General features: G+C 40.9%; 1 protein-coding gene across 2 annotated transcripts in view; it reads right to left on the bottom strand.

Annotated features, from left to right (window-relative positions):
* Positions 1-15,906, bottom strand: part of LOC124622662 (protein FAM169B-like) — a 111,218-nt gene that overhangs the window by 31,726 nt on the left and 63,586 nt on the right. For both annotated transcript variants that reach the window (XM_047148457.1, XM_047148458.1), the window contains exon 5: positions 7,634-7,810. In XM_047148457.1, coding sequence (XP_047004413.1) covers positions 7,634-7,810 — 177 coding nt within the window. The remainder of the gene's footprint in view (positions 1-7,633; positions 7,811-15,906) is intronic.

Raw genomic sequence — 15,906 nt, forward strand, 5'->3', positions numbered from 1 at the left:
AGGTGGAGGTCAACATCTAAAAAGGTAGCTTGTTCGGTTGAGTAGGACCAGGTAAAGCAAATGGGGAGAAGGTGTTGAGGTTCTGGAGGGATGTGGATAGGGTTTCCTCACCCTCAATCCAGATAATGAAGATGTCATCAATGAATCTGAACCAGCTGAGGTGTTTAGGATGAATAGGTTGGCATAGGATGATGCCATCCGGGTGCCTATAGCCATACCCCAGATTTGTTTGTAGGTAATGCCTTCAAAGGAGAAATAATTTTGGGTGAGGATATAGTTGGTCATGGTGATTAAGGAGGAGGTTGTTAGTTTGGAATCCGTTGGGCATTGGGAAAGGCCATGTGCATTAGAGATGTTAGTGTAAAGGGAGGTGGCATCAATAGTGGTGAGCAGGACACTGTGTGGCAAAACAGGAAAAGCGGAGAGTTCTTAGAGGAAACAGTTGGTATCTTTGTATAGGAGGGTAAGTTAGATGAACATCTTCAACGTATTACCTGCAACCTACCATCCTACATAAGAGACACCAACCATTTCCTCCACTGACACTCCACAGCTCCTGTTCCTTTACCACATGATGCCCTGCAAATTACTATTGATGCCACCTCCGTTTACACTAACATCCCTAATGCCCATGGCCTTACCACTATTGAACACTACCTTTCCCAATGCCCAACAGATTCCAAACCAACAACCTACTTTCTAGTTGCCATGACCAACTACATCCTCACCCACAATTACTTCTCCTTTGAAGGCATTACCTGCAAACAATTCCTGGGATATTGCTATGGGCACCCACATGGCACCACCCTATACCAGGGTGTATACATGGACAAGGAAAAAAATTCCCGGATTTTTCCCGGCTTTCCCGATTGAAAATACACTTTCTCCCGGGCAAAAATACACTTTTTCCGTGTTGAGTGACAGTATACTTTTACTCAGCACTGTAAAACTTATGTCCTTTGAATGTTTATGGTTTTATATGTCGATGTAGAATTTCCCCGCACTTTAGAAAATGAAACTCAGAGGGGAAAAACATGTTTTGGAAAGATCTTTGCTGAGCAGCAACATGTACACTGCATATTTTTGTGTTATGAAGGTATAAACTCGAATTCCACCAAACACCGCATGTTACTTTCCAAAGCATTGAAATCGAGATTGTGATGTGCTTTTGTAAGCTGGTCATAGCTCATGTTACGTGATCTTGCCAGCTGATGACAGCACAGGACACATGATGTAGTCAGCCAATAGCAAGATCACTCTTAAGTAGCGTGAACATAAAAATAAGAAAAGTTAATGGTTTAAATTAATATACATAGTGTTGCTACAAGAAAAACAAAGCTTTCACATATAATAGTGGTCTCGAAGATTAATAAGCTGCAAGAGAAATTAAGCCTCCACATATATTGTTGATCTCTTTTAAGTGTATTACACTTTAAGATATGCCAGTAAAATTTTTAATATCGACATAAATGTCTTGATTTTCTGGGCTTGAAATTCTTCTAGATGGTCGTCCTCAAAGAGTTGATTTTTAATTGAGAGTCAAACGCTCTGTGATTTAAGTAATTCATCGTACATTCTCACACATAGTTCATCTTGTGTAAAAGGAAATTTACTTTGAAAGTAGTGCTTTTCAAACCACCATTCGCAATATTTTCCAGTGACCAGTTAGAAACTGATTCATTTCAGCAGTTTCCATAGACCGCCAGATAATAGGCACCACTGCTCCTGCGCAGCTACGATGATGCAGGAAGCCCGTATGTTCGTATGTGTAAAACATTAAAAGATCTTGCACTATGTCACAAAAGAAACAAGACATCAGAGGATACTTCAAGAGCATCGGAATTTCGTGAACCATACTAAAATGCATAATTCGGCTTAAAGTGCACATTCGTATGTCCAGATTCAGATGTAAATTTTCTTGAGAACCAGTACTGTATTATTTCATGTTTGGTTCTTTATTATGGCATAGTGCCATGCGAGCTAGAAGATGGAAAATGTGTACTTGAAATGCAGTGAAGAGTTGAAACTAGCCAACAGTGTGAAATAAAACACTTTGTTTCAAATAAATTGACTGTCTCAGCGCTAAAGATTAATAAAAGCCAAATATCTTTAGCAAACCGACAAAAATAACTTCATTGTTCTGCAAGGTGATTAATGCTTCACTGTCAGAAAGGTGGAAATAAAACCTGAAACTAATAATATACTTTTAGCCTTCCGTAATTATGTGAATGTATTTTGATTCATTTGATAGCTTCTGGCCACAGAAATCAGTTTTGTTTTCTACATCTACATCTACATCTACATCCATACTCCGCAAGCCACCTGACTATGTGTGGCGGAGGGTACCCTGAGTACCTCTATGGGTTCTCCCTTCTATTCCAGTCTCGTATTGTTCGTGGAAAGAAGGATTGTCGGTATGCTTCTGTGTGGGCTCTAATCTCTCTGATTTTATCCTCATGGTCTCTTCGCGAGATATACGTAGGAGGGAGCAATATACTGCTTGACTCTTCGGTGAAGGTATGTTCTCAAAACTTTAACAAAAGCCCATACCGAGCTACTGAGCGTCTCTCCTGCAGAGTCTTCCACTGGAGTTTATCTATCATCTGTGTAACGCTTTCGCCAATATTAAATGATCCTGTAACAAAGCGCGCTGCTCTCCATTGGATCTTCTCTCTCTCTTCTACCAACCCTATCTGGTACGGATCCCACACTGTTGAGCAGTATTCAAGCAGTGGGCGAACAAGAGTACTGTAACCTACTTCCTTTGTTTTCGGATTGCATTTCCTTAGGATTCTTCCAATGAATCTCAGTCTTGCATCTGCTTTACCGACGATCAACTTTATATGATCATTCCATTTTAAATCACTCCTAATGCGTACTCCCAGATAATTTATGGAATTAACTGCTTCCAGTTGCTGACCTGCTATTTTCTAGCTAAATGATAAGGGATCTATCTTTCTATGTATTCGCAGCACATTACACTTGTCTACATTGAGATTGAACTGCCATTCCCTGCACCATGCGTCAATTCGCTGCAGATCCTCCTGCATTTCAGTACAATTTTCCATTGTTACAACCTCTCGATACACCACAGCATCATCTGCAAAAAGCCTCAGTGAACTTCTGATGTCATCCACAAGGTCATTTATGTATATTGTGAATAGCAACGGTCCTATGACACTCCCCTGCGGCACACCTGAAATCACTCTTACTTCGGAAGACTTCTCTCCATTGAGAATGACATGCTGTGTTCTGTTATCTAGGAACTCTTCAATACAATCACACAATTGGTCTGATAGTCCATATGCTCTTACTTTGTTCATTAAACGACTGTGGGGAACTGTATCGAATGCCTTGCGGAAATCAAGAAACGCGGCATCTACCTGTGAACCCATGTCTATGGTCCTCTGAGTCTCGTGGACGAATAGCGCGAGCTGGGTTTCACATGACCGTCTTTTTTGAAACACATGCTGATTCCTACCGAGTAGATTTCTAGTCTCCAGAAAAGTCATTATACTCGAACATAATACGTGTTCCAAAATTCTACAACTGATCGACGTTAGAGATATAGGTCTATAGTTCTGCACATCTGTTCGACATCCCTTCTTGAAAACGGGGATGACCTGTGCCCTTTTCCAATCCTTTGGAACGCTACGCTCTTCCAGAGACCTACGGTACACCGCTACAAGAAGGGGGGCAAGTTCCTTCGTACTCTGTGTAAAATCGGACTGGTATCCCATCAGGTCCAGTGGCCTTTCCTCTTCTGAGCGATTTTAATTGTTTCTCTATCCCTCTGTCGTCTATTTCGATATCTGCCGTTTTGTCATCTGTGTGACAATCTAGAGAAGGAACTACAGTGCAGTCTTCCTCTGTGAAACAGCTTTGGAAAAAGACATTTAGTATTTTGGCCTTTAATCTGTCATCCTCTGTTTCAGTACCATTTTGGTCACAGAGTGTCTGGACATTTTGTTATGATCCACCTACCGCTTTGACATAGGACCAAAATTTCTTAGGATTTTCTGCCAAGTCAGTACATAGAACTTTACTTTCGAATTCATTGAACGCCTCTCGCATAGCCCTCCTCACACTACATTTCGCTTCATGTAATTTTTGCTTGTCTCCAAGGCTTTGGCTATGTTTATGTTTGCTGTGAAGTTCCCTTTGCTTCCGCAGCAGTTTTCTAACTCGGTTGTTGTACCACGGTGGCTCTTTTCCATCTCTTATGATCTTGCTTGGCACATACTCATCTAACGCATATTGTACGATCATTTTGAACTTTGTCCACTGATCCTCAACGCTATCTGTACTTGAGACAAAACTTTTGTGTTGAGCCGTCATGTACTCTGTAATCTGCTTTTTGTCACTTGTTTTCATTTAATGTGAAAGCAATAAATGGCGAGGAAACAGCAAAATCACTAACATATCACGCGGAGACTACCCACCTCCCCACTACAGCTCAGACTGGTCTGTGCATAGCCCCGGATCCACAATATTTCCGAACCACGGCAATATTAGATAGTTGCACTCAGCCACACATCTGTAGCCAGAAGTGGGAGAAGGTACTACTCATACATGACTCAACTGTGCATGCACAAGAGCCTGCCCACAACTGCTCAAACGAATCGAATGTAAACAACTGTAAGCACTATGTTTTGTTGTTGTATATGGCGCATTTCCTTTGCGACTTAAGTTTTATTTTTGTGTTTTTCCCCTCTCGTTCATGTTTTGTTGCTGCAGTATTATTCTGCAGAAGTGGGATACAGTAATATCCTTTGTTGGAGTATTGGTTCTTACCAGTCAAAATCACAAAAATTTAACTGAAAACTAAAACAATGAAAAATTCCCAGGTTTTTCCCGGTTTTCTCCTGGATGAAAAAATTCCCAGGTTTTTCCCAGATCTCCCAGGTCATATACACCCTGTAAACCAACTTATTGATGGGCCATCTAAAGGAATCCTTCCTAAACACCCAGAATCCTAAACCCCTCACATAGTTCAGATTCACTGATGACATTTTCGTGACTGGGATTGAGGATACCGTATCCACATTCATCCAGAACCTCAACGCCTTCTCCCCCATTTGCTGCACCTGGTCCTACTAAACCCATCAAGAACCTTCCTAGATGTTGACCTCTTCCTCAAAGATGGCTACATCAGTACCTCCATCCATACCAAATCCGCCAACCACCAGCAATACCTCGTTCCATACCAAGGACTCCCTAGCTAACCATGGTCATTACATCTGCAGCGCCAAGTGGTCTCTCTCAAAATATACCAAGGATCTCACTGAGGTCTTTACAGACCATAATTACCCTTCCAACGCTGTACAAAAACAAATCTCCCATGCCTTATCTTTCCAGTCACCACCACCGTCCAAAGTCTCACCCTGTGGCCACAGAGAAGAATTCTCCTCATAACTCAGTACCACACAGGACTGGAGCAACTGAATTACATTCTCCACCAGCGTTTTGAGTACCTCTCGTCGTGCCCTGAAATGAGAAATACCCTGCCCACTATCCTTCTCCCCCATTCCACCCCCCCCCCCCACCCCCCACCCCAACCGCTGCCCCCTACACACACAGTGGTTCTCTGCAGTCCACTGAATCTACACAATACCCTCGTCCTATAACAGACCAAGGTGCAAGACATGTCCCATACATCCTTACACCACCAACTACTCCAGTCCAGTCACAAACATGACCTATCCCATCAAAGGCATGGCTACCTGTGAAACCAATCATGTGATCTAAAAGCAAAGCTACAACTACTGTACTGCATTCTACGTGGGCATGACAACCAACAAGCTGTCTGTCAGCATGAAGGGCCACCAACAAACTGTGGTCATGAAACAACTGGACCACCCCGTTGCTGAACACGCTACCCGACATGACATTCTTCATTTCACTAACTGCTTCACAGCCTGTGCCATATAGATCCTTCCCAACAGCACCCGCTTTCCTGATTTGTGCAGGTAGGAACTCTAACTGCAATATATCCTATGTTCCCGTAACCAGCCTGGTCTCAACCCCTGTTAGTCATTGTCCTCACCCATCTAGTCCCTTCCCTGTTCCCATTCCAGCACTACAAGCCCTCTATTGGACCAATGCACCCAGTCTTTCTCCTTCTCTCCTTTTCCACTTCCCCCTCCCCTCTCCCCCTCCTTCTGTGTTACCTCCTGACTGCACGTAGCTGCCCTATCTTCTCTTCACCTCATTCTAGATACTCCCCAGGAATGCTTTACCATCCCCCACCTGCTATAACCTCTCCCTCTCCGCCTCAGCTTCCTCCTCAGCCCCACCCAGCTGCCTCTCCGATTATGTGCTGTTGCTGCTGCTTGTAGTCTGGCTTCAGCTGCCAGAGACTACTGTTGTGCGTGCGTGTGTGTGTGTGTGTGTGTGTGTGTGTGTGTGTGTGTGTGTGTGTGTGTGTGTGTGTGTTTTGTCTATTTTCAAAAAAGGCCTTCTCGGCCGAAAGCTTATTTTGTGACAGTCTTTTTCTAGTGCCTATCTGCAACTCAGCATCTCTGCTATATGGTGTGTACAATAATAAAAATATTAAAAAGACATAAGTTAAGCAAGAAGCGATGAAAGCTCAATGTAAGTGATTGCCCCAATGGCAGAATATGTAGTGTCACAGGCTATTCTGTAGGTGCAACTTACCCAATGAAATATGTTGGAAGATTCCTTAATGTATAAGTGAGACAAAAAGACCTGACAGCCCACTGTGTGGGAAATGTGGTGAATTCTGTGCAGAGATGGAATAATACAGCGAAGCAGTGTGGGCATTAAAACATTGCCACCTGCTGTGATGTAGGGCTGCTTACTCCATGATGGTGCCACACCAAAGATGAGCTCGGCCCATGATATAGCACTGTACACAACAGTGCTTGACCAGCTTCTTCTCTGTGAAGAGATATGAAATGGTGTTTATTTGGACCTTAGGTGATGATCAGTCATGTACAGAACATATTTCAGGCACTTGTAATACTAATCTGGTGTTCTGAAAGATGTTAATGGGAAATGTTGTTTATAATGTTCAAGAATATATGATTTAAACTGACATCTGGGTATTTGTTGATTTGGTGACAGCAGGAGAACAGCTTCTCTTACTGCTCCATGCACAACTGCCCGTTGAAGAAGAACAATTAGCACAGCAGACTGGAACTGAGAAGAAGGTCTGGTCCACTACTGCAAACAGTGACCAAACTATTTATAGAAATCTTAGGATTCAGAATAACTGACGAGATCGTGTATAATTGCATATACTATACATATACTATATACGTAAGTACAAGTATCAATCAAAACACCGTGACAGCAGAGGAGTAAAAAACATCTGTAATGGTTAATACATCAAAATAGCTTGTGAACACTTTTAATGTTATCAAATAATTTCACAGGGCACTTTTTTTAATTGCATGAATAGCAACTAAATTTTTTTCAAAAGAAAATACTGAGATAGTCAGAGAAACTATGCTGTAAAATAACTTTTATATGCATTTATAAATATATTAATCTCCTACAGAATTCTTTAAAGAGAATATTTTGATCTTAAAGTAAGACTCAAATAAATGGTATTTTTCTATTTGCCTTTCTACTAAAATTTGTAAATCATTGATATTACAAGAAAATTTACCTTTTCTCATTGTGGATGAGATAGGCGTACTAACAGCAATATCTTGATCACAATGAGTTGCAGCAAGATGCTCAAGCAACTTTGTAGCAGCTCCACATCGTCGATGAAATGGGGAGACATATATAGAGTCAAGAGTGACCATTGGATACTGCTCAGCTGTTCGTTCATCTGTTACACCTGCAATGTACCCTTAATTTCAGTATGTCAAAACAGTGCAATGTTCTTATTGGAATATCAACAATACTATGAAAACAATAGATTTCTATTCACCATAAAGATGACATGTTGAGCTGCAGACAGGCACCGCAAAAAGACTGTGGCATATAAGACTTTTACCAAAGCCTTTTTCAGAAAAGAACAAACAGAAAAAAACAGAAAAAAGCACACACATCCGCACAAGCAATCATACCTCTCTCTCTCTCTCTCTCTCTCTCTCTCTCTCTCTCTCTCTATCTCTCACACACACACACACACACACACACACACACACACACACACAGAGAGAGAGAGAGAGAGAGAGAGAGAGACACTATCTCTGTCCTTTCTGACCAGAATGCAACAGAAACACAACGAATGGGAGCAACAATCCGGGGCAGGGCAGGGCAGGGAAGGGAAGAGGAAACAGCACTGCCTGGTGGAGCATGTATGGACTGGAGATGGGAGGACAGGGCTGGCAGATGCAGCATTGGGACGCTGTGGGGGAGGGAGAGGGGGAGAAACATGTTGAGCAGAAAGGAGAGGGGCTCTCTGCCCGATGGTTGGACTGACAGGGAACAGTGCAGAATGAGAGTGCAGGGAGGAAAATTGGAGCAGGTGAAGGAAGTGACAGGGAGCAGAAACAATTGGGTGGAGGGTTTGGGTTCAAATGGCTCTGAGCACTATGGGACTTAACATCGATGGTCATCAGTCGGAGGGTTTGGGGACAGTAGGGTACCGTAGGTTAAGACCAGTACGATTTCAGGATCAGAGAAAGTATTGTAAGGATAATTCCCATCTGCACAGTTCTTTCTATATGCGTGTTATGTATTCAATTTGTGTGATATTTATGTGTTTCATAATTGCTTTGCACCATCAAATCAAGAAAATAGTGCTGTGTTGATTGCTGTCATTTTAATTTTGTAGTCAATTGTACATAACATTTAAAAGCTGTCTGAAGCATTCTGAACTGTGAGGACTTTCCTTACACTGTATTGACTATTGGGGTGTCTTTTTGACTCATTATATGTATCTATGGTCCACCTTGCATGTAGGAAAGTCTAGCTGCCAGGGGTTGAAAACACCCTTCACCCATTTCTCCATTCCCATGGGAGCTAGGAGCACAGTGCTGATTCCCAGATAGCAAGTGGTATGTGTACTAAGTGTGGTATGTGTGGCAAAGCAGTAGGTACAGATACAATACCGGGAGAAATACTAAAATGCTTGAACCACAATGGGATAAGAGAAATATTGAGGTTATGTAATAAAATATATGACAGTGGTGAATGGCCTGAGGACTTTTTGACAACAGTAATGATTCCATTGCCGAAAAAACAAGGAACCAAGAAATGCAGCGAGCACAGGACAATCAGCCTCATTTCACATGCAGCCAAAGTGATGTTAAGAATAATTAATAAAAGACTTGAAAAAGTAATAGAGGAGAATCTCGACAAGGAGCAGTTTGGCTTTAGACGGAATACGGGCACCAGAGATGCAATAGGGCTCCTACGAATCTTAGGAGAAAGGTTCATTGAAAAAGGAAGAGACCTATATATGTGCTTCATTGATTTAGAAAAGGCATTTGACAATGTGGTTTGGGACAAGCTGGCGACTATTATGAGGGAAAAGAGAGTGGACTGGAAAACCAGAAGACTTATAAACTCATTGTACCTTAATCAAAAAGTTTCAGTTAAAGTGAGAGGAGAAAGTACAAACTGGATCAGACTAGGGAAAGTAGTAAGACAAGGATGCTGTTTATCACCTACTATTTTCAACATGTACTTGGAAAATATGATTGACCAATGCTCATTAGATGACAAAGGAGTAGAAATTGGAGGAAGAAGAGTAGGGTGCTTGAGATTTGCTGATGACATGGTCCTTCTAGCCACAGGGGAAAAAGAATTACAGGATTTGGTGGACACCATTGCAACTAACGGAAAAAAATATGGAATGAAAATTAACACAAATAAAACAAAAGTATTGGCAATAGGAGGAAATAAGGAACTAAAAATTGTGCTGAATGGAGAAAAACTAGAACAGGTGCAAAATTTTAAGTATCTTGGAAGCAGGATAGACACCAACTGGAAGTGCACCACAGAAATTAAAACAAGGATAGCAATGGCAAAAGAGGCGTTTTATAAGAAAAGGAGAATCTTCTGCAGCGGTATGGACAGAGAACTCAGAAAGAGACTCATAAAATGTCTTGTATGGAGTGTTCTTCTATATGGCGCTGAAACATGGACTATGAGGAAAAAAGACAGAGAAAGGCTGGAGGCTTTTGAGATCTGGACATGGCGGAAGATGGAAGGAATAAGTTGGATGGACAGAGTAAAAAATGAAGAGGTACTGAGAAGAGTGGGAGAGAAAAGGCAGTTACTAGATGTAATAAAGAGAAGAAAAAGAAATTGGATTGGGCATATATTAAGAAAGAATGACGGACTGATAAAAACAGTTTTAGAAGGTTATGTAGAAGGGAAAAGGAAGCGAGGAAGGAAGAGATTCCAGATACTGGATGACATGATGGACGGTACAACATACAGCAGCCTTAAGAAGGAAGCAATGGATCGCAGAAAATGGAGAGGCAAAGGACCTGCTAATATAGCAGATAACTGATGATGATGATGTGTACTAAATTTGGTTGAAATTTATCTAGTGGTTTAGGAGGGGACACTGCACCTACAGCACACACAGAGACAAATATGTACATTTACATATGTGCTAGCCTTTTCCCTGCAGCTTCACTTGTGTACATATTCAAAACATATATTGCACACATCTCTCCTGCCCATTCCCTCTGTCCTCCTCCCCACTCTGCCTGTTCATCTCATCCCCCCCCCCCCCCTCTCTGTCAGTCCCCTGCCCACCCCTCTACTCAGCCATGTCCATCTTCATGTGTAGCACCTGTAAAATAGATCAATTAAGCAGGCCGATAGTACTCCTACAACACATACATTGCACATTGCAGCTTACATGTCAAGGGCTTGAAAAAAAAAATTTTTTTAAATGCCCCTGACATATAGATTGCCCTGTGAAGCATATTGGTACTATCCCATCCAACACAACTGTTGTGCAAGGCAGCCTTCATGACAGTGGCTGAAAAAGTCACAGACATTTGGTGGGGTGTTTCAGTGTTTAATATTGTCTTATGATCTAGATGGGAGATTTGTGTCATTGGATCTGTGAGCTGTTATTTTTGCCAAAATTTACATTTTGCCAAACAGTTAAGGGTGGGGGTGTAAGGATATCGTAACCAATATCCTTGCCACAATGTTACCTAGCAGCAGGCGTTAGTTGGTGAGCCTTAACTTCCAGAACTTTCCATAGTTCTCACCTTTTCTGGTTGATAGTGCATTGTCATTATGCATGAAAAATGTGAGTTAGTAGCAAGGGTATGAAGATAATAGTGGGGCAGACTCAGTCAAGTGAACATGTAATGGAAGAGTAGGGGGTCAGAAGTACATGAAGTTGAATTCTAAAGTGTTTGATAATGCATTGAGAGAAATATATTCTGTTGGAACAGGAGTACTGAATTGTGTATGATTTTTTCTGGATGAATGATTTTTAGAATTTGTCATGTTAGTGTGAATGTGTGTGTTACTGTCAGGCATGTTTTACACCATACGAAGACAAATAGATTACATTAAAGGACATCATCTTTTATTTGTGAGGAACTTTACATCTTTTATCATCAATTTGGTTGTACATGATAACAATCATGTCAAACACAATTAGGCTGTGGTTTTGTTTTCTATGCAATCATACCTGAAATAGGTCTCTCTCTTTATAGTCCCATAGCCAACCATTAGGATCATGGTCATACCATTTGAAATTATGGGGTGAGAGCAGATACTGAATGGCAAAATATTCCAAATTATATGCAACACACATGCCATGCTTGGTTAACAAATTTCAAAGCAGTTGTCACTTGCTACACACATAAGAGTCAGTAAATTTTATTAAATGTGCAGCCTCAATAAACTGGTGACCTAGGCATTTGAGAGTGATAAGCAGAGAATGATCAAACACATTTCCCTTTTTGCATTGTTACACTCAACAGTTACAACAGGGTAAAAACAGGTGGCTTTGGAGGTAATATCCTTATCTTCATCTTAGAAAATTTGCTCAGATATATAATCTCTCCAAGCAGAAATGCAATCTACCATTTACCAATCCTCCCCAAAGACAGTGAAGCAATGATGTTTCATAACCTGGCAGTTAACTGTATTCACCAGTATGGTAGAAGGGTGCTGCACACTTCAGGCAAGCAGGTTCCATATTCAGTTGACAGATGAAATGCTAATACACTTCAAAAATATTTTATCTAAAAAGCTATTGTCATCCAAATTCCCTATTGTGACTTATCTAATCTGAACATTTCTTTGTGACAAAAGTGTCCAGTCTCTGTGGTGAATGCAGTATGCATAAAATTTAGTTAACAGCTGTAAAAAATAGCTTCTGTTGTAAATAGTTTTATTAGTACAGTCACAACTAGTTTCAGACGATTATAAGCCCATCTTCAGGTGAAGAAGAACCATGACGTAAGATCATAGTAACTATTAGCACATCAGAAATTGTTAGGCATGAACATGTAGTCTCTATAACTATCCCTAAATATACACATAAATTGAAGAGACAAATGTCATGTTGGACCTCCTTTCGCTTTGTGTCGTGCAACAACTTGATGTAGTATGGAGTCAACAAGTTGTTCCCTACAGAAATCATGAGACATTCTGTCTCTATAGTCATCCATGTTGACTGGAAAACTCTCTTTCAAATTCTAAAGGTGGCAGGGGTAAAATACAGGGAGTGAAAGGCTATTTACAATTTGTACAGGAACCAGATGGCAGTTATAAGAGTCAAGAGGCATGAAAGGGAAGCAGTGGTTTGGAAGGGAGTGAGACAGGGTTGTAGCCTCTCCCCGATGTTCTTCAATCTGTATATTGAGCAAGCAGTAAAGGAAACAAAAGAAAAATTCAGAGTAGGTATTAAAATCCATGGAGAAGAAATAAAAACTTTGAGGTTCGCCGATGACATTGTAATTCTGTCAGAGACAGCAAAGGGCTTGGAAGAGCAGTTGAATGGAATGGACAGTGTCTTGAAAGGAGGATATAAGATGAACATCAACAAAAGCGAAACGAGGATAATGGAATGTAGTCGAATTAAGTTGGGTGATTCTAAGGGAATTAGATTAGGAAATGAGACACTTAAAGTAGTAAAGGAGTTTTGTTATTTGGGGAGCAAAATAACTGATGATGGTCGAAGTAGAGAGGATATAACATGTAGACTGGCAATGGCAAGGAAAACGTTTCTGAAGAAGAGAAATTTGCTAACATTGAGTATAGATTTAAGTGGCAGGATGTCGTTCCTGAAAATATTTGTATGGCGTGTAGCCATGTATGGAAGTGAAACATGGACGATAAATAGTTTGGACAAGAAGAGAATAGAAGCTTTCGAAATGTGGTGCTACAGAAGAATGGTGAAGATTAGATGGGTAGATCACATAACTAATGAGGAGGTATTGAATAGAATTGGGGAGAAGAGGAGTTTGTGGCACAACTTGACAAGAAGAAGGGACCAGTTGGCAGGACATGTTCTGAGACATCAAGGGATCACAAATTTAGCATTGGAGGGCAGTGTGGAGGGTAAAAATTCTAGAGGGACACCAAGAGATGAATACACTAAGCAGATTCAGAAGGATGTAGGTTGCAGTAAGTACTCGGAGATGAAGAAGCTTGCACAGGATAGAATAGCATGGAGAGCTGCATCAAACCAGTCTCAGGACTGAAGACCACCACCACCACCACCACCACCACCACCACCACCACCACCAACAACGAGTCATCCATAAGTGCAAAATTGTTACCAGTGCAGGATTTTGTGCATGAACTGACCTCTTGATCATGACCCATAAATGTTCAATGGGAGTCATGTCGAGCAATCCAGGTGGCCAAATCATTTACTCAAATTGTACAGAATGTTCTTCAAACAAATTTTGAGCAATTGTGGTCCCATGATGTGTCACATTTTCATCCATAAAAATTCCATTGTTGTTTGGAAACATTACACCCATGAATGGCTGCAAATAGTCTCCAAGTTGCTGAAAATCCAGAGGACCCAGTCAATTTCATGTAAAAACAGCCCACACAATTATGGAGCGACCACCAGCTTGCACAGTGTCATGTTGACAGCTAGGGTCCATGACTTCATAGGTTCTGCACCACACTCAAACCCTACCATCAGCTCTTAGCAACTGAAATCGCGACTCATCTGATGAGGCCACGGGATTCCAGTCATCTACGGTCCAACAACTATGGTCATGATCCTCAGAGAAGTGCTACTGATGATGTCGTGCTCTCAGCGAAAGCACTCATGCTGACCATGTACTGCCATAGCCCATTAATGCCACAATGTCCTAATGCATATGTTCGCCGTATGTCCCACACTGATTTCTGTGGTTCTTTCTTGCAGTGTTACATATCTGTTAGCACTGACACTCTATGCAAATGCTGCTGCTCGGTCATTATGTTAAGGCCATCAGCCACTGTGTAGTGAGAGGAAATGCATGAAATGTGGCATTCTCAGAACACTCCTGACAATGTGCATCATGGAACACAGCATTCTCTAACAATTTCTGAAATAGTATGTTCTGCAAATCTAGATTCAGCTACCATTCTTTGTTCAAAGTCTGCTAATTCCAGTTGTGCAGCTATAACCAAGTCTGAAACCTTTTTACATGTATCACCCCGCATACAGATGACAGCTGTGCCAGTGCAATGCCATTTTATACGTTGTGCACACAATAATAGTGTCTTCTGCATACGACTTCTCTTGACTTTTGTCACCTCAATGTATGAAATATATATAGGCTGCTATGCACAAGAGACTTCATTAAATATTGTACTGGTTGTGTAATCTTGAGTTTGCTACTTTCTCTACACGTTACATTTCCTGTGGTTCCTTTAGAAACACATTTAGTAACGGTACAAACACCATTTTCATGTTATATGCAAGCAAGAGCACTCTCTCTTTGTGTGTGCAATAAGATGAATGGTTGCCATATGAAATTTGCAATTAATCACCTCCAATACAAAAAATTTCGCCACTCATGATGCCATCATTTTCCTATAAACAATAGACAGTGCCACTGCCTGCAACATATAGATAGACTATTTTGCTGTGAACTTAGTATGCAGTGAAATGTAATTTAGGGCTATAATCACAGCAATGTACTTGAAATACAAATTTCTCTCTTTTTTAACAACTCAGTACAAGAGCATATCTAGATGTAATTAGAATTATTTGATTGAAAACTGTGTATCAGGTAGAATATTTTCAAAAGTTAACCGAAACCATAACATACGTTACCTAGTTAGGAGACAAATTTATGAATATTCAAGCATGATGATCATCCCATATTTCTGCACAATATTTCAATGACCCGCCCACTGTTGTTCACAAGGTGCTGTGAGCAATGATCTTAGAATGCACTCCAGGTAGATTATTACATATTGTCAGCTCTTTTTATACACATGTATCCAGCCAACATATTGCCAGCTCTTTTTATACACATGTATCCAGCCAACATATTGTCAGCTCTTTCTATACACAAGTAGCCAGCCTCCACTTATACATAAGTACGAATACTAGATTTGGCAATAACAATAATTATGTGGCAGATAGTTCCACATTTGGCAGCTATAACTTAAAGAGGTCAAGTCAAACACATCTGATGGGGATGGTCACTGGCCCACTAGAAGAAATAAGAACCCAGCCAAGTGAACTGATCAACAGTTCGTATCAGCTATTGAATCCTTCATTATACTGATATCCAAATACCACTGTCACTTTCCTTTTCTGGACCAGGAATTTAATTTTGAACTCAACCTGATTGCATTCTGATGTATAGGACAATCCCGGCTCTTTCATCAGTACTGATTTAGGCTCACATTATTTGAAGTTTTAACATTCACTCTCTACAACAATTTTCGTCATCAACTTGGCACCAATTTTGGTTTCCACACACTATATGGTACTTTGTGTCAGGCTACAACATGCAACTGGTATGAACAACTCAAACG

This window comes from Schistocerca americana, chromosome 7, assembly GCF_021461395.2.
Source record: "Schistocerca americana isolate TAMUIC-IGC-003095 chromosome 7, iqSchAmer2.1, whole genome shotgun sequence".
In the NCBI taxonomy this organism is placed as follows: Eukaryota; Metazoa; Arthropoda; class Insecta; order Orthoptera; family Acrididae; genus Schistocerca; species Schistocerca americana.